This window comes from Peromyscus maniculatus, chromosome 14, assembly GCF_049852395.1.
Source record: "Peromyscus maniculatus bairdii isolate BWxNUB_F1_BW_parent chromosome 14, HU_Pman_BW_mat_3.1, whole genome shotgun sequence".
Lineage (NCBI taxonomy): Eukaryota > Metazoa > Chordata > Mammalia > Rodentia > Cricetidae > Peromyscus > Peromyscus maniculatus.
The window spans coordinates 15,094,172-15,119,520 of NC_134865.1; the positions used below are offsets into that span (position 1 = coordinate 15,094,172).

At 49.8% G+C, this 25,349-nt stretch overlaps 1 protein-coding gene across 1 annotated transcript; it reads left to right on the forward strand.

Annotated features, from left to right (window-relative positions):
• Positions 1-15,293: 15,293 nt before the first annotated feature.
• On the forward strand, positions 15,294-18,690 carry Nfkbia (NFKB inhibitor alpha). The gene is made up of 6 exons (XM_042260608.2): positions 15,294-15,632; positions 16,257-16,365; positions 16,709-16,919; positions 17,185-17,273; positions 17,397-17,657; positions 18,137-18,690. Exons 1-6 carry the CDS (start codon positions 15,406-15,408, stop codon positions 18,182-18,184), a joined length of 945 nt encoding a protein of 314 aa, XP_042116542.1. The 5' UTR covers positions 15,294-15,405; the 3' UTR covers positions 18,185-18,690.
• Positions 18,691-25,349: the final 6,659 nt, after the last annotated feature.

Sequence of the window (25,349 nt, forward strand, 5' to 3'; positions counted from 1 at the left end):
TAAAGATGCTATTGCCCCCAGACAACAGAAAGTAATTTTAAGAACATGATGTCTGCCGGGCGGTGGTGGCGCACGCCTTTAATCCCAGCACTCGGGAGGCAGAGCCAGGCGGATCTCTGTGAGTTCGAGGCCAGCCTGGGCTACCAAGTGAGTTCCAGGAAAGGCGCAAAGCTACACAGAGAAACCCTGTCTCGAAAACACCAAAAAAAAAAAAAAAAAAAAAAAAAAAAAAAAAAAAAAAAAGAACATGATGTCTACATTCCCAAGAGATGGGATGGGTGGGTTTTGGTCGTTCAATGGGTTATGGATGTTTGTCATGTTTAGGGGGGGTTGGTTACAAGTTGTTGTTGGTCATAGTCAGGGAAGAAACTAAGCAAAGGAGATTAAATTTAGGGATCTTGTTCTGAAAAGAAAAGGGGGAATATAGAAATGATAGGATAAAAGGATAGATTATCGAATCTACTTTTAGACTAAAAGGCAACTATTATTCTCAAATATTTTACAGTGGTATGGATTTTGCATATTGATACAAATTTAAGGTGTTTTTTTTTTAGAACATACTCTATATATGTCTTTACTCTTGTTTAAGGTATTTTTGCATATTGACACAAATTTAAGGTTGTTTTTGTTTATATATATATAAACAAATATATATATATTCTACTCTTGTTTAAGGTATTGTACCTATGTAGCTCATTTAAAAATGTAATGTATAATTAAGAAATACAGACTAGTAGTTACTCATCTATAATAATCAAACTTGTAGTCAGGTATGTTTTCAAGGTTAAACAGAAACATAGTTTAGATAGATAGGTGGCCTTCAAACACTTCAGAGATCTACAGATTATGGCATTTAAGATGTTTTAATAACACAAGACTTTTCATGATCTGAGACACTTCTGCTCCTGGCAACACCAATCTACTTCAGAAAAGGATGGGTATCCAAGAACTTCCAAATGGAGTTTACTTTCAATGTGGCAAAGGTAGCCAGTTGGGTAAGAAACTGCCCTTGCCTCCACTGCTGACAGTATGCTGTCCAAACTGGACAAGCAGGACACAAAGGAAGGTGACTGCCAAACTTTGCCAAGACAAGGAGGAACAGTCCTTCAAAATTCCTGCTTCACGGAAAAGTCTGTCAGATAGTCTAGGCCTGGAGGCTGAAGATGGATGCCCCAATGTTACAGAGGAACCTTGGGTGACTGTCTAGACAGCCAGCTGCTTCTGTCATCTCTTAGTTTTGGAAGTTGTTTGCACTTCCTGTTTACTCAGGTAATAGTTTATCCTTCTCAGGTCTTTGATGGGGTTGAAGACAAAATAGTTATAGTTACAGATTTCCTTGTTAACCAAATTATAAAAAAATTCACAAAAGAGATATAAAGTGCATAAGGTTAAGAAACATAAAGGTTTACATTGTTTATTGTACATAGTTTTACTGTATTGGAGTTAAAGCCTTTCCTTTTTTCTTTTTCTTTTTTTCTTTTTTTTTTTTTTTTTTGGCTTTTTGAAACAGAGTTTCTCCATGTTGTTTTGGTGTCTGTCTGCCCTGGAACTCCCTCTGTAGACCAGGCTGGCCTTGAACTCACAGAAATCTGCCTGGCTCTACCTCCTGAGTGCTGGGATTAAAGGCATGCGCCACCACACCTGGCTCCTTTCCTTTTTATTTAGACAAAAAGGGGGAAATGTTGTGGGATGTTTGTATACTGATGTAAAGATGTATTGCTGTGACTGGTGTAATAAAAAGCTGAATGGCCAATAGCTAGGCAGGAGGTATAAATGGGACTTCTGGGTAGAGAGAGAAAAAGGAGGAGGAATCTGGGTGCTCAAAAGAGGCAAGGAGACACAGAATAAGTAGGGTGGGTGGATGTGACAGGAGGTGCATTAATAGAGATGGCTTAAGTTACAAGAGCTAGTTGGAAACAAGCCTAAGCTAAGGCCAAGCTTTCATAACACACACACACACACACACACACACACACACACACACACACCTGGAGGCTGTGCTGAAGAGTAACCCAGGACTTTATTCCTTTTCTTCTCATCGTCCCTTGGTAAATTCAGCTCCAGACAGTTAGGGACAGACATGGTACTTGAACTAAGAAAAAGAATTCACCCAGAGGAACAGCCTGCAGTGGGGGGTGGGGCGGGGGTGTGTGTGAAAGCATCCAACTCATTGTCACCTTGACCTTTTTCCTGTGGGGCAGAGGTGACTGAGCGGGGCCTTTTGCCCTCTTAGGGGGAGATCTCTGCACTAAGTACACTGCTGTGGTGTCTGTGGCTAGGAAGGACCGCACCAGGAATCCCCACCTATTTTTAGCACCCATGCAACACCTTTGAGGCAGCAACCTTCACATAAACGATCCCTAGGCTAATGTTCACTTTTGCTGATATGAGTCACCCAGGGCTGCCCCCACAAACCGAAGCTGAGGACGGGGACAAAGGGAGAGGATTGGGGCTCACAACAATGGAATGCTACACGCTAACACCCACCTCATCGGTAGCCACGTTAACACTTTCATAAAGCCTCAGGGTAGGGGTGGTGGGGAGCACTCGCTGGAAATCCCGTTGGGATGCTTGTGATCAGGGAACAGAGTCCACACTGGAGAGCCTGAGTTTTTCTCTGGGATTTCCTCCGCCAGGCAATCTATCTAGGGAACCAATTGTGGCAGATAATATCTAATCAGAAGCCCAAAACCATCCTTCATACACCAACAGGCTTCTCACTTGGAATTCTAATTGCATATATCTGTGTGTACTTTTAAATCAGGCCAAAGTGTTGAGGCCTGGTAGTCTGTGTTAGAAATGTCCCTGCTTCTAAAAGCATCCACACGCGCCTGCAAGGCTAGCTGGTGAGCCTCCCTGGTGGGTGGGTGTACATGGCCTGTGACAGGAACCTCTTGGCCAACCAACCTAATCTGAGTTCTGCCCCCTCCTTCCTAGCATGCTGTGTCCCAAAGCGTTTCTCCTGCACAGGACACACTCAAGTAGACCCTCTGCCGGCTGGACACAGTGGTGCATGCCTGTAACCCCAGCACGAAGGAGGTTGAGAGGAAAAAAACCCTGAGCTTGGGGCCAGCCTGGGCTCCATCACAAGAATCTGTCTAAACTGTAAAGATTCACCAAGGATGATTGTAAAATAAATAGAGCTTCTTCCTGCAGAGGGAAGTTCACCGAATCCGCTGCACCTGTGTTCCAGATCCTGCTGGTTCCGTGACCGTGGCTGAGTCACTGTTGGGTCAGTCCAGAGCCAAGGTCATCGTGAGTTATCTATAGCTCCTTTAGAACAACCATCCGCCACCAGCCTCTGCATCTGGCATAGCATCTTCCTGGCTTTTTCCTTTTCCTTTCAGTATTAGAAATGGAAGCCAGGCCCCTGAGGGGGATAGGCAGGTGCTCTGAACTGTAGCTCCAGTGCCCTCTCGACTTTTACTAAAACCCTTGGAGAGTACCGCTTAGCCTGGCAGGCCCCAGCTCCGCCCACTCTAGAGCTAAGAGCATTTGAAGGGCAACATTTAAGTCCTCTGGGTCTGCCCGACTTGCTGCATCTCCTACCTGAAGACCCCACACGTGTGCTTGAGAAACACTCATTCACAACTTCCTTTTCTGCGACTAAAGAAGTGCGTGCAACCATTTCCATGGTGGTGGTGTTTTCTGGCTCTGTCCCTTGGCCACGGTCACTCATTATTTCAATATGAATTTTGCAAAGCCTCGTGCATGTTAGACAAATGGTCTACCCCTGAGCTACACCTTGCTTAACCAAAAATAAACCATTGTCTTGTTTCTTTAAAGCAGAGTTGAACTTTATTTACTTATTTTATATGTCTAAGTGTTTTGCCTGTGTGTGTGTGTGTGTGTGTGTGTGTGTGTGTGTACCGCTTGTGTGTTTGGTGTCTATGGGGGCCAGAAGAGGACCACAGATCCCCTGGAACTAGAGTTATGTAATGCGAGAAATCCTCAGAGCGAGGGAATTTATTAGGGGGTAACTCACTACAGCACAGGTATTTATCGTAGGATCCTGGAAAGTCGAGCTATGTCTCACGTTGATCTTCTTCCAAGATCTGCCTGGTCAGTCCCAGCATCCAAACCACGAGGGAAGCCAAGAGAGAGAGAGCCGCCTACGTGCATCGTGCATCGCAGGTCTTAAGGGTCTCAAGCAGCCATGCCCCAGGGGCACGTACTTCAAGGTCACAGGCAGGTGTAGCAGTTACCTGCTGCCTCACTAGGGGCAGTTGTGAGCTGCCATGTGGGTGCTGGGAACTGAACCCGGATCCTTTGCCAAAGCAAGTGCTCTTAACCATGCAGCCATCTCTCCGGGTCCCTCTCTGTCTCTTGACCTGGAAAGCGGCAAGAAGGGACACCACCTTAAGGCCCCAAGGAGTCTCCCTGACCCTGGGCTCCTCTTGGGAGGTGACTCACTCGCCATAGAAGAGGAAAGGGGAAGGGTGCTAGCAGGGCTCGCCTCTAGAGCAGTGGTTCTCAACCCTCCTGACGCTGCCACCCTTTCTTACAGATCCTCGTGTTGTGGTGGCCCCCAGCCATGAGATTATTTTGTTGCTGCTTCTTCTTTTTGTTTGTTTGTTTTGTTTTGTTTTTCAAGACAGGGTTTCTCTGTGTAGCTTTGCAACTTTCCTGGAACTCACTCAGTAGACCAGGCTGGCCTCGAACTCACAGAGATCCACCTGCCTCTGCCTCCCGGGTGCTGGGATTAAAGGGGTGTGCCACCACCGCCCAGCTGTTGCTACTTCTTAACTGTAATTTTGCTGTTGTGAATTATAATGTAAATATCTGATAGGCAGGCTATCTGATATGTGACCCCTTAGGAGAGAGTCATTTGATCCCCAAAGGGCTCTCAGTTCACAGGTTGAGAGAATCACTGCTCTAGTATCTTTTACTGATGCTCCAATCCGGGATGCTCACAATAGGATGGGCTGGATTCTAGGGGGCAGTGGTTAGCCCCCATCCTCCCAACAGCCTTCACTGCCTGCTTCCAGGGAAGATGGCCCTGGTGTCAATTCACTCACTTGAAGGCAGAAGCAGACCAGATAAGCCTTGCAGATAATTTCTGGGTGGCGATGAGGAATTGATTGGGTGACAGATGAGAGGCGAGGAAGAGTCATGACAGGCACAGAGAAAGGAGAGATATCCAGGCCTTCAGAACATTCTCCCCACCCCCACAGAACCCACTCCACATCCTGAAGTACCTATTGTGGGTTCAAAACAGTTCACAAGCAGTAACTAAGCTGCTCAGGGCAGTGTGGACCTGACGTCGGAGACAGACTTCAGGAACCAGAGGACTCCAGGAGACGCAGCAGGCAGCGGTCTTGGAGAGGTCCCGGAAGGAAGGTGAGGTGGCTCTTGAACTCTTAGTCCTGTGTGAGGTCAGAGCTGGGCCCCAGGGTTGATGCTGGGAAGCAATGGACAGCTGGCTAAGGAAGTCACACTGTTCCTGAAGGCTGCGGCTCACCACATGTTTGTGCCCAGGAAATGATAACATGAAAATGTGCATTAGAAACAGTAGCAGATGTATTTCTATTTTCTTAGAGTACTAGGAACTGAACCCAGGGCCTTGCATGCTAAACAAATGACCTACCACTAAGTACACTGCCAAACCCCCCATAAATTCCATTGTATAATTGCAACTTTTTGTACCATAATTAATTCATTACATTTAAGACAGGTTCCCAGACATCCCAAGGCTGGCCTTCAATTCACTATGTAGATGACAATGGCCTTGAACTTCTGATTGTCCTGCCTCTGCCTCCCCTCTGCTGGGTTATTCCTGTGCACCATCACATCTGATTTGATTCCATGCTAGGGACCAGCCCCAGGAGTCTGTACATTAGAGGTGGTCACCCCCATGTACCAGCTGGGCTACATCCCCAACCACAGCAGCTTAAGTCTTTAAACCACATACAGGTATGTTTATACGAAAACTGATTTTTAAAATGATCAAAATATGTCTAGTGTGGCACACACCTTTAATCTCAACACTCAGAGGCAGAGGCAGGGGGATCTCCAAGTTCAAAGCCAGCCTAGTCTACAGAATGAGTTCCAGGACAGCCAGGACTACACAGAGAAACACTGTCTCAAAATATATATATATATATCAAAATATCTTTGCTATTAAAAAAAAAGCATAAAGGACATTATAACTGGAGTATAATGGCTGGTTCCTTACATCTCCACACTCAGGGTGGAGGAAATAATGGCAGATGGATCTCTATGAGTTTGAGGTGAGCCTGCTCTACATAGTGAGTTCCACCCAGCCAGAGTTATACAGTGAGACTCACAAAACAAGCAAACAAATAAATAAATAAACAAACAAACAAACAAATAAAATAGCCACAACAATAACAAAACCAGCCTCTGTAGGTTCTGGAGGGAAACCATAGGAAAGGCAATACCAGGCAGGGATAGACTTGAACATTGGCCCTGAGATCTCTTAGCTGTGCCGTGAGTTCTCAGCTTTCTGGGCCTCAATTTCCTTTAAAACAGAGAAAATGAGCAGGTGGTGTGGTTCATACCTTAATCCAAGCACTTAGAAAACTGAGACAGGAGGATTTCGGTGAGTCTGAGGCCAGCCTGGGGTACATAGTGGGTTCCAGGCCAACCTGGTCTACAAAATAGACCCTGACTCAACAAAGTCGAAAACAAGCCAACAACAAATTTTAAAACACACAGAGAGCTAGGCATGGCAACCCGTCCCCCCAAATGCTGGTCCAAGGGCTGTAATTCCGGCACTTGGCAGGCTGTAGCAAGAGGATCACAAGTTCCAGGGCAACCTGGGCTACATATCAACAACCCTGTCGCCCAGAAAAGTGGAAATAGATAGGTGTTTGAGGGCCATTTCAAAATAGTCAGTGGCCTGAGATGATGGCTACAAGCTGCAGGGCAGAGTGTTCCAGGCAGAACGACGTCTTTTCTTGGGTTTGTGATAAATGCTGCACTCTCCTCCCAACTCAATATCCAGCCTCAGCGCACAGACTCCACCCGACGGTTCCCTAATCCCCTCCGTTCCTCAGAGGAAAGTTATTCCAACAATGACCAGAAGATGTCGCTGCAGACAGCACCATGTGCACCGTGCGCCTCTTGGCGACTGAATTTGACCCTGGCTCTCTGCCTTCTCTGGTAAACCATGATTCTGCTTTGCTTGCGTGTAAATGTTCTTCCTCCTGTGTTCCCCGGGGCTCCCGGCCCCCCGAGTCCAAGCTTGGGGCTCTCCAGATGTCCGGGAAACCCGAGGGTGGACCTGAGTCCTCCAAGATGGCAGTACCAGCGTGGGGACCAGATGCTACATGTTTTCCCTGCTCTCTCTTCATAATCAAATTCACAAAAATTATTTGTCAAGATCCATGCCCAGGCTGACCACCCCATCCAGCTTCCTCGTGACCCTTGGAGTTTCAGTCATTGTATCCTCTTCCTCCCGGTCTGGCACACTGGCCCCGTTTTCAAACATTAGCATCAAGTGAGTTAGTGAGGTCTCAATTCACCTCACTTTCTGAAAACGCCAATGCTTTAATAAAAACATTCCCTGAACTTCAGCATAGAAATATCCCTAGTTTAACCGGGCGGTGGTGGCGGCACTCGCCTTTAATCCCAGCACTGGAGAGGCCAAGTCAAGCGGATCTCTGTGAGTTTGAGGCCAGCCTGGTCTACAGGGCGAGATCCAGGACAGGCACCAAAACTACACAGAGAAACCCTGTCTCGAAAAACCAATATACATCCCTAGTCTATAGGAAACGATGAGCATCCCTGAGCTAAGCTAAATGACTTATCTAGAAGGAATATAACAGTCATGGTACTGGACTCCAACAGCCGAGGCCCAGTAACAAAGAAAAAAAAAATACACTCCAGGCCAAGGTATGCCTTCCTTGCTCATCTCTTCCAGCTATGACTCGTCTTAGTCCGTCACCCCCTTGCCTCGAGTGTGTAAAAATGAACTGACCATTACTTTCAGACTCTCTGTTTTTACAGGTGCCCCTCCCCACAGCAGCCTTAGAGACAAGACCACAGCTCCCCCCAGCGACCGGAGGACCAGCTTCAGAAAACAGTGTGGAAAGGGAGGACCGGAGCCGCTCACAGGGACCTGCTGAGGCCCAGGCTCCCTCACTCTGCAGTCTAAAGCAACCTCCATCCCGTTTCTCTCTGTCCAAACCATCCCCCAAACTTAGAGCATGAGGGAGGGGCTTAGACTCGCCAGGTAGTTTTTGGTGGTGGGCGGGGTTTATGCCCCGGGGCTGAGAAGAGTCAATGGCCCCTCTCCTAGTGATGCTGCCCATAGACAGGGATCTCAGTCTACCTAAGACCTGGCAGGTAGCAGGCTCTTCTGTAGGATCCACCTTCCTTCTCGGCCTCCTCCCCGCTGACTAACCTCAGAATGAATTTCCACCTGAGAACAGCAGAGGCACCTGCACGTGACAAAGCCACGTGCCGTGGAAGCTCCCCGGCATCGCTCCCGGAACACAACAGAGAGGAAGCATCCTGCACACCTGTACCTGTTGCCTGGTGACTGTCAACAAGCACAGAAGAGAGAACCAGTTCTGGCCAGAGCTGACGCTGCAGGCCGCCTCCCACCCCACCCCTCCACCGCACCCTCACCGCACCCGCAGCAACTTCCCCCGTTTGCTGAAAGACGGAGATTTTAAAGGAGATACAAGGAGTCCTCTTGAGAAAAATCAGAACAAATGCTGGACTTGTCGCGTGTTACAGTGCAGGATTTAAAAGCTGTTTCCGGGAAGGGACGACTCTTTTCAGGACTCAGAGTCTCTAGTTCTAACCTTGCCTGCCAGGAGCAGCCTTGCACATTCTAAATGGACACACACACACACACACACACACACACACACACACACACGGGAGTAGAAGTTAGAGTCTCCCCCCAAACAACCATTCACATCGTACCGTTGCTAAATCAAGAGGCTAATTCAGGGCCTGTGCACTAACCTTAGCCAAAAGCTGTGGAAATGCATGTTGTTTGGTCTTCATAATCTTTTCATAATTACATTACATCATATATATGTACGAAACTGTCTAAAAAGCTACCCAGAGAGAAAATAAGCTTATAAAAAGGTGTTTGGCGCTTTTAGTTATTACAGACGTACACATTAGAGCTCCAGGTGATCCCACTGCACCTCCGAGAGAATGGTTAACATGCAAAGGTGCCTAGTTCATCAGCTGGGAATGAGGCGTGGGGCACCTGCGATTCATGCTGCAGGCTGGAAGGTGCTGCGGGCTGGAAGGTTCCGCTCTGCGAGTGGAGTGTGGGGCTTTCTCTATTAAACGAAATATAGCTCCTACCAGACAGCAAAGCCATCTCACTCTTTTTTTAAGAATTCGTATTCTTGCTGGGCGGTGGTGGCGCACGCCTTTGATCCCAGCTCTTGGGAGGCAGAGGCAGGTGGATCTCTGTGGGTTCCAGGCCAGCCTGGGCTACAGAGTGAGTTCCAGGACAGCCAAAGAGTTTGTATTCTTTCCCTCAATGGAAAACAACAAACAAACAATTAAGACAAAATGCCAAAATAAAATTAAACAAGACGCTCTCTCACAGAGAAATAACAACAAAGCAAACACCTGGGTTCTGGAGAGAGGGCTCGGTGGTTGGGAGCACTGGTTCCTCTTCCGGAGGACCTGGGGTCCATGCCCAGCGTCCACAGACTACTCTCCACTGTCTATAATACCGGAGTCCCTGGGGGGGGATCTGATGCCCTCTTCTGGCCTCTGTAGGCAGTGCATACACGTGATGTACAGACATGCATTCAGGCCAAACACCCAGACACATGCAATAAAAACAAAGATTAACGGGCGATGGCGGCGGCGGCGGCGGCGGCGGCGGCGGCGGCGGCGGCGGCGCACGCCTTTAATCCCAGCACTCGGGAGGCAGAGGCAGGCGGATCTCTGTGAGTTCAAGGCCAGCCTGGTTGACAGAGCAAGATCTAGGAAAGGCGCAAAACTACACAGAGAAACCCTGTCTCGAAAAACAACAAAACAACAAAACAACAACAACAAAAAAAAAAAAACAAACAAAACAAAAAAGATTTAAACAAAAACCAAACAGGGAGTTTGTTTTGCGTTGACTCCTGCCCTGACCTGAGTGTGGCTGACATGCCCCGGGACACTCCATTGGAGAAAACTGATTTCCCCTTTGCTAGCAGGTATCAATGGCAAAACATTTCTTGGCTAGGAGTGGGACCTGGCATCCACTCCCCCCTCTCGGTGCTGGGACTGTTTCATTTATTTATTTTTTGGTTTTTAGAGTCAGGGTTTCTCTGTGTAGCCCTGGCTGTCCAAGAACTCACTCTGTAAACTAGGCTGGCCTCAAACTCAGAGATCTGCCTGCCTCTGCCTCTGAGTGCTGGGATTAAACCAGCATCAGCTTTCATAATTTTGAACTATTATACATGATAGGCCAGTGCCTTATCTGTGCGTTATATTCCCAGGCCCCTTTTCATTTCCTTCGGTACAGGGTCTCACTAGTCCAGGCTGGCCTTGAACTCAATGGCAGCCGAAGCAGGTCTTCAACTTCTGATCCTCCTGCGTTGGGCCTCTTGGGTAGCTGGAATTACAAGCCCATGCCACCAGGCCTGGCTGTGATAATGTTTTAAAAATTGGAAAACGCCACATCAGTATTCATTTTTTTTTCCTTCTTTTAACAAACGGGAGACAACTGAACACCCAGTACATCAGAGCAACCCAGCCTGACCTCAAAGGGAGGGAAGTCAGGGAGGTGCAGGCTGCCGCAACCCACCGCTTCCTCCGGACCCTCCTGTGTGAGAGACCTGGTCGGTAGGTGCTCGATGACGACATCCTCCAGGGCTTTGATCTCCGTTACAATGTAGGATCTGAAGCTGAAGGAAGCAAGCGCCGCACTGAGGCTTTGACGGTTTATTTTTATCTCAGTGCAAATGGAAGTCCTGACAGCTGCCTTTCTGTGGGAAAGGATCCCTAGCTGAGGGTCGGGTGGGGTTTCCAGGGTCTGATGGAGCAGATGCTAGGTGCCACAGAAGTCTGGGTTAGAGGCAGAACGCACATTTGCATTCACACTGTCCCAGCAGGGCTGGCCATAGAGCATGCCTGCCATGCTCACCTCTTAGGCCTCCTGCTCCTCCATCCTCCATCCCAGCTGCGCTGGGGATGGGTCGTCTCATTCAGGAGTTTCAACAATTTAGGACTCATTGGCCAATTGGCACAAGCCAGCCCGTCCATAGTTTGGAGGCAATGGGGAGGGAGCAGAGACGAAGGGAAAGGTTGGAGCACCTGATCGAACTTGTAAAAAATCTCCACGAAGGTGGGAAGTGTAGTCTCACCCGGGGGAAGAGTCAGGAAGTCTCATCTGCCTCGACAATGCCCCTTCCCTATGGAGGTGCTCAGTCCCCAAGTCTCAGGGCATCACAGGCCACCTTGTCATCTCCCGAGGCTGCATCCTGGCCTAAAGCACTAAGTCACTACATGGTACAACTTATTATTTTTGCATTCTGCATTAAAAAGAAAGAAAAAAGATTAAGGTGTAGCTCAGTGGTAAAGTCTGTGTTTATGATCTTTGCAGGGGACCCTGGGGTCAGTTCCCAGTACTGTACACACACACAGAGCCAGGGCTGGGCTGCGTGGTGTACAATTGCAATTCTAGCACCCAGGAGGCCCAGGCAAGAGGATCAAGGCCCAGCTAGAGTCCCATGGTGAGACCTCATCTCAAAAAAACAAACAAACAAAAAGGTTATATAAAGCACTAACATTTTAAAAAATGGGTAAGCCTAGATACACTGTTTGTCAATGAGAGAAAACTGAAGTATGGAAAGGTTTGAAAGTTCTCTCAGTGCTGAAAAGCCAGAGACTTTGATTGTCTAACATCTTCTTTTTGTATGTCCACACGCAAACCTGCTTTGGACTCTGATATTCTTTTCCCCGAGTTGTAATGTTTGTTGACTGCAGCTTTATTGAGCCGTCGGTGATGGGGAGAATACCTGTCGGCTCACTTTATTCAACACCGTCTCCCTGGGCTGCAGGTAAACAAAGGCAGGTCCTTGGGAATTCCCAGGGCGGGGCAAGTCATCCAGGCTCAACACCTCCCAAATTTTCAAAGGGTTTGGCCACAAGCCAGCAAGGCCTGGGCCTGACTCCTGCCACTAGGTGTCACACTAAACAATACGGAGGTCGATCCCAAGGCCTGAGGTGGTGGGGACAGGGCTCCCAAAGGAGGCATAAATACACACAGTCCATTTTTACAATGCAGCCCAAATCATCCTCCGATGTACCTTTTATGGGGGGGGGGGGCTTTGAGTTCACACTGTGGTAAATTTTTTTGCAAAGTTTAATTGAGGATAACATTGTTTAAAATAGTGTATTAAAATTTAAGGATACATTGTTGAAAATTAAACATTAAAATAGGATACATTGTTTAAAATCTTTATTATTTTAAAAAAAAAATTGTGTCTGAATGTTTTGCCTTCATGGATGTGTGCACCACATTCTTTGCCTGGTGCCCAGAGAAGGTGTTGGATCCCCTGGAGTTACAGGCTATTGTGAGCCGCCATGTGGGTGCTGGGAATCAAACCCAGGTCCTCCGGAAGAGCAGCCAGTGAGTGCTCTTAACTAAGCTGAGCCATTGTTCCAGCCTCTGCTATGCATTTTGTTTTTGTTTTTTGAGACAGGGATTCTCTGTGTATCTCTGTCTGTTCTGGAACTCACTCCGTAGACCAGGCTGGCCCAAATCTGGAGATCCGCCTGCCATTTTCTCCCAAGCGCTGGGATTAAAGGCGCGCGGGCCATTGCTGCTGCCACAACCATCTCCACCACCTGGCTCCTGCTGTGCATTTTTAAAGAACTAATCCCCAAATGGAAAAACACATACCCTCTACTTTACATCCCAGTGGGAGAGAAAAAATGTTTTTTTGGGAGACTGGTGGGGAGGAAAGGGCTTTTTGAGGCAGGGTCTTATGTTGCCCACATTGGCTTCAAACTCAGCTAAATACTTCGAGCATATTCCAAATTATACTATATTTGGTCTCTTTTTTTGCAAGGTGTTTCCAAGTGTTAACGTGGTATCTACTTTAACAAAATGATTACTATATTGTGGTAGAAATTAGGCAAACTGTCACTGGGTGCCGGGGTACATTTCTAGGTATTTTGTCTTTCTTTTCAGGAAAATGGGAACAATACCTAGCTTACAATATTACTTCTGAGAATTACCAGTGTGATACATAAAAAGCTGGGGTTCCTCCAAAAATTTATACTGTGATATTTCTAAAACTCCATGCTCATACTTCCAAAGCAGAGTGGGGCATGTATCTGTAGACAAATGATACAATTCTGAAGCCACAAAGTACCTCAAATATGCCAGGATGGTCCACAGCTGCAATCCCAGCCCTCGGGGAAGTCTTACTAACAGTTCGAGGTTAACCTGGACAACGCAGGGAGTTTTAAACCAACAATGTAAACCTTGCCTCAAATCACCTCACCAACACAAATCCAATGCCACTATTATAAAAGCAAGCATACTAGAAGAAAAAAAAAAAAGGTAAGTGGTCTCTCCAATTAATGTATTTAATGAAAGACAGAGCCCGGAATTGAGCTCTCCTACTTATAATCAGGTTCACTTTGCCTCAGTAATTGTATATGTGCAGATCAAGCCTGCAGGGTTGATGAAGAGAATTCCCTGGGGAAGTTTTCCTCTTAACATATGATCCTTACTATCTGGGGGCGGCATGTTGTTGCTTTGTTTTGTTTTGTTTTGTTTTTAGTTTGTTGTCCCCACCCCCAGACAGCCCTGACCTGGAACTCGCTCTGTAGCCCAGGCTGGCCTCAAACTCACAGAGATCCGCCTGGCTCTGCCTCCCGAGTGCTGGGATTAAAGGTGTGCACCACCATGCCCGGTTTATCTGGAGGCTTTGTTTTTTGTTCTGTTTTGCTCTCCTGGATTTTACATCTTTTCCTCGGTGTCCTCACATCCGAATAGTGGAGGAGAGGAGGAAGTTATGAAGAGAGAGGAGAGTGGGTATACGGCTCACCAGGAAAAAGATCATTCAAAGCTCACCAGAAGGCCTCTTGGGTCTATTTCTGACCAACTCTGATCCAAGTTGCTTTCCTTTTCCCGAGCTAATTCTAGAAGTCGCTGGTGAATTGCAGGCTCGGCGGTGGGGAAGGGGGTGGAGGCCGCTCTTCTATTCCTGCAGGTGGAACTAGAGGAGCAGAGGCCCACACCCCTTTCCCGGGGGAGTAGCTACCCACAATGCTGCGTTCCCTGGGGAGCAAGGAAGCTGGACCATACCGCCAGCAGGGTTCAGATGTGGTCAGTGTGAGGGCTGCCGCCTTGGGCCTCCCACAGGATGCCTTGCAGCTACTTCCTTAGCTATGTTTAAGGGCCAGCCTTGGCTAAAGTACTAAACCAGTTGCTCCGCTAGGCACTCACAATAAGCTCAGGCTGCATTCTCTGCAGCACGAGACCTCAAGTTACTGTTGCTAGGGAGCTGCAACTTCTACTACAAAGACTGACACCTTGCTCTGCTTGGGGGAAAAAAAAATGTACCTCCTATTTAGCACTTTTCCCCCACACAGAGACAGAGTTTGCCCTCCCCCAGGCGACAAGATTATCGACCCCTAGGTAACAGTCTAGGGGTTCTCCAATTGCATGGGTGTTCTTAATGTCAAAGCTTCCCAGCTTCATAGGGGTGGCGGTGAGGGACGGCCAAAAATGTCCCTGCACCGCCAAGAGCCTGGAAACAGGCAAAACACGGACGGCCTAGAACCACTCATGCGTCTTTCCTCGAAGAAATTTAGGAGAAGCGAATCCCTGCAGCCAGCCAGCATTTCCACTCTTGGGTTTTTCAAAAGATCAACAACCGGAAAGGACCTGCAAATTGGCACCCACCCACCCCACCCCCCCAACAAAAAAAAAGCTAAGAGGAACCGCCCAGCAGGTCTGCGTCCTTGGGAATCTCAGCAGCCGCTCAGGACCCCACATCGAATCCACGGTGGGAAACCCCAGGGAAAGAAGGGTTCTTGCAGAGCCCTGGGGTGACTGAGGGCAGGCTGCTGCTGCAGGGAAGTACCTTGGGGGGGGGGGGGGGGAAGCTGGCCGGGAGGACTTTCCAGCCACTCAGGGCTCATCAAAAAGTTCCCTGTACATGACCCCAGTGGCTCATCGCAAGGGAGTTTCTCCGATGAACCCCGGCCCTGGGGTTTAGGCTTCTCAGTCGAGGACGAGCCAGTTCTTTTTCGAGTCTGACTGGCTTGGAAATTCCCCGCCGCCTGACCCCGCCCCTGAGAAATCCCCTGCCAGCGTTTATAAGGGCGCCGCGGCGGCGCTGCCGAGCGCACAACAGTCGGAACTCGCCGCCCCGCCGCCGGCAGCCCGCCGCTCGCACAGCCCCGCAGCCCCGCAGCTCGCAGCAGCCCCGCACCAGCCCCGCAGCAGCCATGTTTCAGCCAGCCGGGCACGGCCAGGACTGGGCCATGGAGGGCCCGCGGGACGGCCTCAAGAAGGAGCGGCTGATGGACGATCGCCACGACAGCGGCCTGGACTCCATGAAGGACGAGGAGTACGAGCAGATGGTGAAGGAGCTGCAGGAGATCCGCCTGCAGCCGGAGGTGGTGCCGCTGGCCGCCGAGCCCTGGAAGCAGCAGCTCACGGAGGACGGAGACTCGTAAGTGGCGGCGGCGGCGGCGTTGGGCACGGGCGGCGGGGTCGCGCGGGGGCTGGGGTGGGCTGGGGTGGGGTGGGTGTTGCAGCGGCGCGCTCCGGGTTCTGCACGGCAGATGCACGGCGGGGCTAGCGCGGGGGGCGAGCGCCTGCGCCGCCCCCTTCCCCCCAACTCCGCTGCACCCCCAGCTCCGGGACCCGGCGGAGCCGAGCGCAGGGCCGGCGGCGGCGGCGGCGGCGGCGGGGTGGGGGGAGGCGGGGCGCCAGCGGGGACGCCCGAGTCCCGGCCCTGGCAGAGTTTGGGGCGCAGCCGCCGCCGGGCGCCGAGCGGCCGCGAGGGGAAGTACAGGACGTTCCGGGTGGCGGAGGGCGGGCCCGGTCTGGCGCCCGCCCGCCCGCCCGGAGGGGGTGGGGCACGGAAAGTCCCTGGGCGCCTGCCAGGAACACTCAGCTCATAATAACCTCGCGGAAAACACCGAGGCCGCGGCCTCCAGAAACCCCGGCCTTGCGCAATCCCCCGCAGCCCGCGCCTCTCGAGCAGGGCGCGCGGGGGGGAGGGGGGGAGAGGTGGGGGGCCCCCACGCAGTGCGCTCACCGCCCCTTGGGGGGTTTCCCTGCCGTCCCTCAGGTTCCTGCACTTGGCGATCATCCATGAAGAGAAGACTCTGACCATGGAGGTGATTCGGCAGGTGAAGGGAGACCTGGCCTTCCTCAACTTCCAGAACAACCTGCAGCAGGTGCGCGCTGCTGGCCCCAGCGGGCTGCCCTCTTGGACCTGGTGGCGGGAGTGGCATGTGGTTCAGTCGCCCCCGGAGCGTTTCTAAATTAATAGTCGCTGAGCCCTTATCTGCCCTGGCCTTTGACATTCAAATTAGCCAACGTCTTAGGGCTTGAAGAAAATCCCATGGGTTTGGTGAGGTCTTCATGGCCCACCTGGGGCCCTGGTGTTTGCTTGATCTCCTGTAGCCATCAGGGAGGAACAGACTCCACAACCAGGAGGTGTCTGGGGTTCAGGAAACTCAAGACTGTGGCTTTGCCCTGTGGCTCATCCCCTCTTTCTGTTTCCTCTTCCGTTTGCAGACTCCGCTTCACTTGGCTGTGATCACCAACCAGCCAGGAATTGCTGAGGCACTTTTGGAAGCTGGCTGTGATCCTGAGCTCCGAGACTTTCGAGGAAATACCCCTCTGCATCTTGCCTGTGAGCAGGGCTGCCTGGCCAGTGTAGGAGTCCTGACGAAGCTATGCACACCCCAGCATCTCCACTCCATCCTGCAGGCCACCAACTACAACGGTAGGTCGGCCAGTCCATCCAACGCCACGGAGAAGGAGCGGTGGGCCCACTTGAGTCTAGGCTAGAGCTTCAACTCCAACATAGGAAAAGTTCAGACAATATGGACTTTTCAGAAATCCCTCCTGGGTGCCTATATAATGTTCAGTCAGCACCCAGATTCTGAGCTCTTAAAAACGGAGGATATTTGTGGGTGTCCCATAAGAAAATAGGGCATGAGTTGTGCGAAGATTGGACAAGTAGTTATACTTTTTTGTCCTTCCTCTAGGCCACACGTGTCTACACCTGGCCTCCATCCATGGCTACCTGGGCATCGTGGAGCATTTGGTGTCTTTGGGTGCTGATGTCAATGCTCAGGTGAGTACATCTCCCTTCCGGATGGAGCCCGTCAGGTTCCTCCTCAGCTCTCCTAGACATGTTCTCACTACAAGCAGACTTCCAGACGGAGCCGTGAACATGTCTCCTCGCTTTTGGTTTCAGGAGCCCTGCAATGGCCGGACAGCCCTCCACCTTGCAGTGGACCTGCAGAATCCCGACCTGGTTTCGCTCTTGTTGAAGTGTGGGGCCGATGTCAACAGAGTAACCTACCAAGGCTACTCCCCCTATCAGCTTACCTGGGGCCGCCCAAGCACCCGGATACAGCAGCAGCTGGGCCAGCTGACCCTGGAAACTCTGCAGATGCTGCCCGAGAGCGAGGATGAGGAGAGCTATGACACAGAGCCAGAGTTCACGGAAGATGAGGTGAATGTTCACTGCTGCGGGAATGGCCCCTTCTCCCTCACCTCTCTCACGCCCCTAGAGCTAGGCTTTATTACAGGGATCTCAACGTAATTATTTAAACGTCTCAAACTCAGCTTGCAAAACCAGTATCCCAAGAACGTATCTCTCTGATTTGTTTTAATAGCTTACCCTTTGGGGCACTTGGGGGGAGGTGAGAGGGGGGTTCTGGAACTTGAACCCAGGGCTTAACACGTGACAATAGGCACGTGTTCTACCGTGAAGCTACACCTCCTGCAACAGCTTAGACTTTTTTTGTTTTTTTTAAAGAAAGACTCAGTAAAGGAAAACTCCTCCTGCCTGGAGGATTCTGTTATATTTGGGTTAAGGAGGAAAAAGAGTCCAAGAATATGAATTATTTGCAGAAACAGGCCAGCCTGTCATCCCCAGTGTCTTGGCAAAGTTCTAGAAATTTAATATGCCTTTTTCCTCTCTTGTTTTAGCTGCCCTATGATGACTGTGTGTTTGGGGGCCAACGTCTGACATTATGAGTGGAAAGTGTCACAAAGAACACGGACTTGTATATTTGTACAAAACAAAAGAGTTTTATTTTTCTAAAAAGAAAGAAAAGGAAAAAAAAAAAAAGAAAGGGTCTACTTAACCACCACGCTGCACACGGCCTCTCCCGGAGCATCTCACTGTGGCGACTCGGCCTTCGTTTTGTTACTTCTGTGAAAACTGGGGGAACAGATCGTTGCAATTCAAAGAAAATGTCTTTTAAAGCTTATGTTTGGGGATTTGGGGGGGGGTGGTTTTCCAGACTCTGATGAAAGGACCACGTGTTTTATTTATTGCGTCTTTGATTGAACCAACCACAGTTCTAGTAGTTGACTTGGTGTGTGTCCTCGCATGTGAGAGCCAGGTGTTCAGTGGTATGTGCTTAAGTCACCCCGACCGAGGTGTGTTACCTCCTGTAAATGTTGTATATGCTGTATTTTGTTGGTAATTATTTTGGTACTTCTAAGATGTATATTTATTAAACAGATTTTTACGGAAAGCATCGTCCTGCTCCTTTGCTGTTCTGAGAGTAGCTTGTTCCTGAGGGGTGGGAGCTGAGAGCTGGGGGGTGGGGTGGGGGGAGGTGGAGTAGGAGGTGGGGGGGGCACAGCCAGCTAAGGCAGCCCAGGAGCTGCTCCTCACTTTTAAGCCCAGCCTCCCCGCAAAGCTTTGAGGCGGCCCTCCAACCCCTGTGTGGGCGGGAGGCGGCTGCCACGGCGACAGGAAATACCAGCCTTGGCCTGGGGTACCAACACGCCACCTGGCCTGCCACTGGAGGCTCTGTTATCATTTTCCCCTTGATGTAAGTGGTTCCAGAACCCGACTGTCCCTTTAGAACTTAGTTGGGACAAGAGGACTCTTCTGAATTCATTGGCTGTGGCTGGGAGAGTTCTCCAGCATGGACATGGGCTCAGAAGAGGTGCTGTCCTGACGTCTAGTAGACAGTCACCTCTGAGACTTCTTATCTATTGACTGGGCTCTTGTAGACATTGCACAAGACTGGAAAACAGACAGTGCTGAGTATCTACTGCTGAAAAAGAAAAAAAAAATACAGCTATTGTACAACATCCTGTGTTTCACTGGGGAAGCAAGAGCCAGAGAACAGCTTGTGTGAGGACACCCTGAGGAGAGGAAGCTGGCTCAGTTACCTAATACCTTCTTGTTTTCAGGCTGTTAACCATAAGGCCATGCATCTGTTGCGTTACTAACTGTAGTCAGGGATAGTAGGCTTGAGGAAGTCTTTCCATCAGCACTGTGTACTGATTCTACTGAATGATTCTGCCAAAGCCGATTTCACAGTAAGTCAGTACCTTGTGAAAACTGCATTTAGATGCTTGGTGGTTAGTGTTTTTCTCCCTGGAATATATCTCTTGTTTTGTTAGAAAGGAGTGAGATGACATTGTGTCAAATGCAGAATGATAGGTCAATAAAATGAACGTGTTTCGGCTTATAGATGAGAAAACATTGCTACTCTGCTTCATTTTCCCATTCTGGATCCACATAGGATGTCAAATAAGTGTGGTGGTCATCTTCCTCTTAGACCAAAGGGGAGCCAGCACTCAGTGGGTCTTCATACATAAAAAGCACAATGGCAAACTGGCCAAGCTAGCCATGTCCCATTCCTGGAACCCCAGTCCATCCAGATCTAAGCACTGTGGTAGTCCCTGTGTTCTCTGCCAGGTGCCCCAGGATCTACCCCAGAACACCTGAACACAGGTGTTCAGTGCTGACCGCAGGAATGGTGATTTAGGCTCCTTCAACCAAGTGAGAAAGGAGAGAAGCCTTATGTCCTAAAGAGCAAAGGGTAGAAACTTGCTTTTGATTTTGGAATGATGCCCTTAATGTTTCCACTTAGCTCTTTAAGCCAGGATTTCTAGGACACCCCTATAATCCCAGCCCTTGGGAGGCTGAGACAGAAGGGTCTCCGTGAGCAAGAGCATGTCACATAAAACCAAGACACACCTATACAGGCTCACATTTGTTCTCTGTGGAAGCTTAGAGAAACAGAACAAGAGGAAGTGGCCTGCCTCTCCTTGACCTCAGAGACCAGCTCTTGACTAGGGGTATCATCCTCCATGGTGGCAGAGTGAGGGTCCTCTTCCGAGTCTCATGAGCCCATCTCCCTGGCCTTCAAGACATCATCCGTCAGCCTGAGTTTCATGTCCCACACAAATCCTGAGGTAGCTCGGCCCAGTGAAGGACTGAAGTTCTTCCTCACCTCTTCTTCTCTGTCCCTATCATGCCTGTTCGTTGGATGGCTAGAAAAATTTTTAGGACAGAAATAATTTATAGAACATTTTCAATTCGCTTCAAACAGGACAGTTTGGACATAAAGCCCTCCTTTGTGCCCCTGATTTCCTCCTGGGAGCCAAAGTTTTGTGAGGACAGGGAAAAATAAAGGAGCCTGGGAAAGGGAAATAAAGTCATGTGAGCAACTCGTGTGAATCTTATTCACTCATCCTGTCTATCCCTCAAGCGGTTGTTGGTCACATTGCCTTGATGGGCAGGTGGACCAGTTTTCTGTCCATCAGGAAGAGTTTTTCTATAAAGGAGGAAAGAAACTCAAGACTGAGGCATCTAACCCTGGAAATGCTGGAGGATGGGGGCGGGGGATGGCTTCACTGAAATGTCTCATCTCCTGGAAGTGAGTAAGTGGTGATAACCAGAACCGAGCAAGGAGGGACATTCTTCCTCCGTCTCCAAGCTCCACCACTTCACTAACCCGCCCAGGGTAGTTTTGTTTGACTAGAAAGGTCGGATTTCTCCAACTTCGTTAAGGAACCCACCCAGAGGAGCATCCCCCGGCCTCTGATCCCTGTACAAAAATATCCAGGTTGTTTCCACATTTTAAGTGAGGGGACGTTACAGAAACTTGCTCTTCTGTGTGTTTCCCTCCTGAGAAGCGGGACTCTTGGTCTCATTCATTCATTTGCGTTATGAAGAATTATTCTCCAGGCCGCCTAGAGGCACCCAGAGGAGCTGGCCAGGGCCTCTGTCTCAGAGTCCCTTGCTTAGAAGGAGAGAGTCAGAGCTCTGGGCAGGGCTACCCAAGGGAATCAGGAGCTCCTGCCCCAGTTAGCTATCTACCGACATTAGCACCCTGCTGACGGGCAAGAACGCAAGCTGGGTTCAGAGCAAAAATAAATCCAGGCTGGGATTAAGTCGGCCATCCACAGCATGTTTCACCATTCATTTTTACGTCTGTGGGTGACAGTGGATTCCATGGACAAGCCTAGAGGATGTCTGCAACCTGTCTCAATTAATGCTTGCCCAGGGCTTCTCAGACAGTGTGCACTTGAATTGCCTAGGCAGATGGTTGAAATTCGGGTTCTCATCCAAGTGCTTTGAGGCTGGTGTGAGGGTCTGCATTTCCAGACAAGATAACGGATCACATCTTAAAGAACTTGGCCTGAGCAGTTGTGCTGGCCAGTTTTATGTCAGCTTGACATAAACTAGAATCAACAGTGAGGAGGGAACCCCAGTTGAAAAAAATGCCTCCATAAGACCAGGCTGTAGGGAAGCCTGTAGGGCATTTTTTTAAATTAATGATTGATGTTGTGGGTGGTGCCATCCCTGGGCTGGTGGTCTGGGGTTCTGAAACAGTGGTTCTCAACCTTCCTGATGCTGTGACCCTTTAATACAGTTCCTCGTGTTGTGGTGACCCCCAACCATAAAGTTATTTTTGTTGCTGCTTTATAACTTCAATTTTGCTACAATTATGAACTGCAATGTAAATACTTTTTTGAGGTAGAGGTTTGCTGAAGGGGGTCACAGCCCACAGGTTGAGAACCAATTGTTCTAGAAGAAGAGTGAGCAAGGCGTAAGGAACAAGTCAGAAAGCAGCCCCCCTTCCCGGCCTCCGCATCAGCTCCTGCCTCCAGGCTCTTGTCCTGCCTGAGTCCCTTGTCCCGGCCTCTAATGATAATAAACTACGACGCGGAAGTGTAAGCCAAATGAACCCTTCCTCCCGAACTCGCTCGTTGGCCATGGTGTTTCATGGCGGCAATAGTAACCCCAACTAAGACCGTGGTTCTCAGCCAGCGCGAGCCAGCACTACAAACCGGGACAGGCACCTCTGCAGCCGCTCCTACAGAACCCAGCACGAGGCAGCTGAGCTGCGTGCCTATAATCCTAGCATTGGGGCGTGGTCACGGGAGCACGAAAGAGCGCAAGGCAGCCTGAGGTACACGGCAAGTTCGAGGCCAGCCACTCATGAGTGTGAGAATTTCTCTTCCTTCCTTTATTTCTTTCTTGTTCTTTTTTTTTTTTTTTCTTTTTGGTTTTTCAAGACAGGGTTCCTCTGTAGCCCTAGCTGTCCTGGAGCTCGCTCCGTAGACCAGGCTGGCCTCGAACTCACGGAGATCTGCCACCTCTGCCTCCCGAGTGTGGGGCTTAAAGGTGGGCACCACCACCGCCCGGCATGAGTCTTGGGATTTCAAGCTTGGGCTGCCAGGCCCAGTAACTTTTAAAAGTAGTTGTAAAGGTCATTTAAAAAGAAAAAGAATTTTAAGAAGCAGGCAGGGCACGCAGCTAGTGAGATGACTCAGTGTGTAAAGCACTGGCTGTGGACGTCTAATGACCCAGATTTGAGGCCTGAACCCACGCACAGAGCCAACTCTACAAGTATGTCCTCTGACCTCCGCCCACCACCATACATGCAGGCGCCCCCCACCCCCGTCACGTACATGCATGCTCACGTAATAATAATAATGTTTAAAAAAAAACAACACAGTGGCTACTTTAATCCCTACACTCGGGAGGCAGAGGCAGGTGGGTTTCTGAGAGTTCAAGGTCAGCCTGGTCTACACCGAGAAACCCTAGTCTAGACCAGTGAAGGCTACATAATGTGCCCCCCCCCCCGACATCGTACACAATAATAACAGATAAAATAAAATCTAATTTAAAAACTTGACTATATTTTTATTTTGTACCCCAATGGATTGAGATTTAGGAGGCCACAGTAAATGGAGCCATCACACGGAACTCAGCTGTGGACCCAATCGTCATTCACCGTCCCTGAAATTTCAGCCTTGAATTTTAACGGCACTAAATAAAGGAAGTGAGGCTTCCGTCTCCTTCCAGGAGTTTCCAGTCGTGTGGCCTGACTGAGGCCAGGTCCACCCAAAGCCACCACCTGAAACCATCTGGTCAGACTTCTAAAATCCTCACCAGACTCCACTGCCCACCTCCAGGCACGCGCAGACAGAGACAGTGTGACAGACAGAGAGACAGTGTGACAGGGAGACAGTGTGACAGAGACAGTGTGAGAGACAGAGAGACAGTGTGACAGACAGAGAGACAGTGTGACAGGGAGACAGTGTGAGAGAGAGAGACAAGTGTGAGAGAGAGACAGTGTGACAGACGGAGAGACAGTGTGACAGAGAGACAGTGTGACAGACGGAGAGACAAGTCAACTCTGAGGACAGGGAGCGTCGTCTTTCAGGAGAGCAGTCAAGGGATGCTCAGGTTGAAGTCGCTTTCTCTTCGCCTGTGTCTGGAGACGGGCCTCACTGTGCAGCCCCGGCTGGCGTGGAGTCACTGGAGACCAGGCTGGCCTCACACTCACAGGGCCTCACTGTGCAGCCTGGGCTGGCGTGGAGTCACTGGAGACCAGGCTGGCCTCACACTCGCAGGGCTTCACCGGCTCTGCTTCCTGAGCACTGGGACTGAAAGCAAGGGCCACAGGCCCGTCGGAAGTTTCTTGATGATGTTTTCCTGTGGGTGCCTTTTCCCTCGGTCACTGGGGACCTCTTCTCACGACCCCTGCTGCACAGTGAGCTCTGTGTCTGGTCAAGCTACAAGCAGCCCCGCTGGAGGACCTTTTAAAAAAAAACTAATTTTTAATTTTGTGTATGTGTCTCTGTCTCTGTCTTCTGTCTCTTTCTCTGTTTCTCTCTGTGTCTCTGTCTCTGTCTGTGTCTTCTGTTTCTCTGTGTGTCTCTGTCTCTGTCTCTCTGTCTTCTGTTTCTCTCTGTGTGTCTGTCTCTGTGTGTGTCTGTGTATCTCTCTGTCTCTGTTTTCTGTCTGTGTCTGTGTGTCTGTCTCTATCTGTGTGTGTGTGTTTCTGTATCTGTGTGTATGTGTCTCTGTTTCTGTGTGTGTGTGTGTGTGTGTGTGTGTCAGAGGTGTAGGACCCCCGTGGATCTAGGGTTAAAGACAATTAAGAGCTACCTGACATGGATGCTGAGAACTGAACTCAGGGCTTCTGCAGAGGCACTTTGTACTCTTAACTACTGAGCAATCTCTCCATTCCCTGAAGACCTTTCTGTCTACACACATTCAATTGTTCTCGTCTTAAAAACAGAGTAACCAAAGGAGAGACCTAAGCTGTGAGTCTTCAATGTGCAAGGAAAATGCAAGTGGGCAGTTTTCTCTCTTCAGGTCTTCTTCGGGCCGGGAAGGGGGAAACTGCCCGCCATGACTAGCCGTCAAAGTCTCTGAGGGCCCGAGAGGAGTGGTATTTCACAGCCAGTCAAGGGTCATGAGGGCCTCCATGTATGTGGCTGCCTGCTCATGTCCCCATAACATAACGTAAAGGACCTTGACCATCCGAGCCCTGGAAGTCTCCTGGCCTGGCCTTCTTCAGGGCTCAGCTAGGGTCAGTGCCATCATAAAAGCTCCCTGGGAGGATGCTTCCGACCTTCTGCTCAGGAGAGAAGAGATGTTGGCAGGCTTGTGGTCATAGATCTGGAGCCTTGGCTCTCTCGGCAGCATTTCTGGCCGGCCAAAATAGCAAAGAGCTTAGCAAGGATGGACCGGCACCAGGGAGTGGGGGGGGTGGGGGGGAACCTCCCTACCGGCTACAGGAGGGAGGGGAGAGGGCCGGTCTCACTGAGAGCTACTGTTTGATTTCAAACGAGGGACTTTCAATAGCAGGGCCATTGCTGGGTTTGAGGCAAGACACAGCAGCTCCACTTCGGAGGAAAGAGCGAGGCCAGGTCGCAGGTGTGAAATGTTCGCTGACGCTTCCTTTTAGAGTCGATGGGTCTTTGGGGAAATTCCTGTAATGAATAATCTGTTCTTTGCCTGGGCAAGAGTCTCCTGGAATAGTCAAGTTATTGTGATGCGGATAATGGAAAAATAAGGTCATGTTCACATAGACAATGAGCTGGGGGCAGAAGAAGGCGGCCTCGTCTAACCAGCCATTAGCCTGAGCAA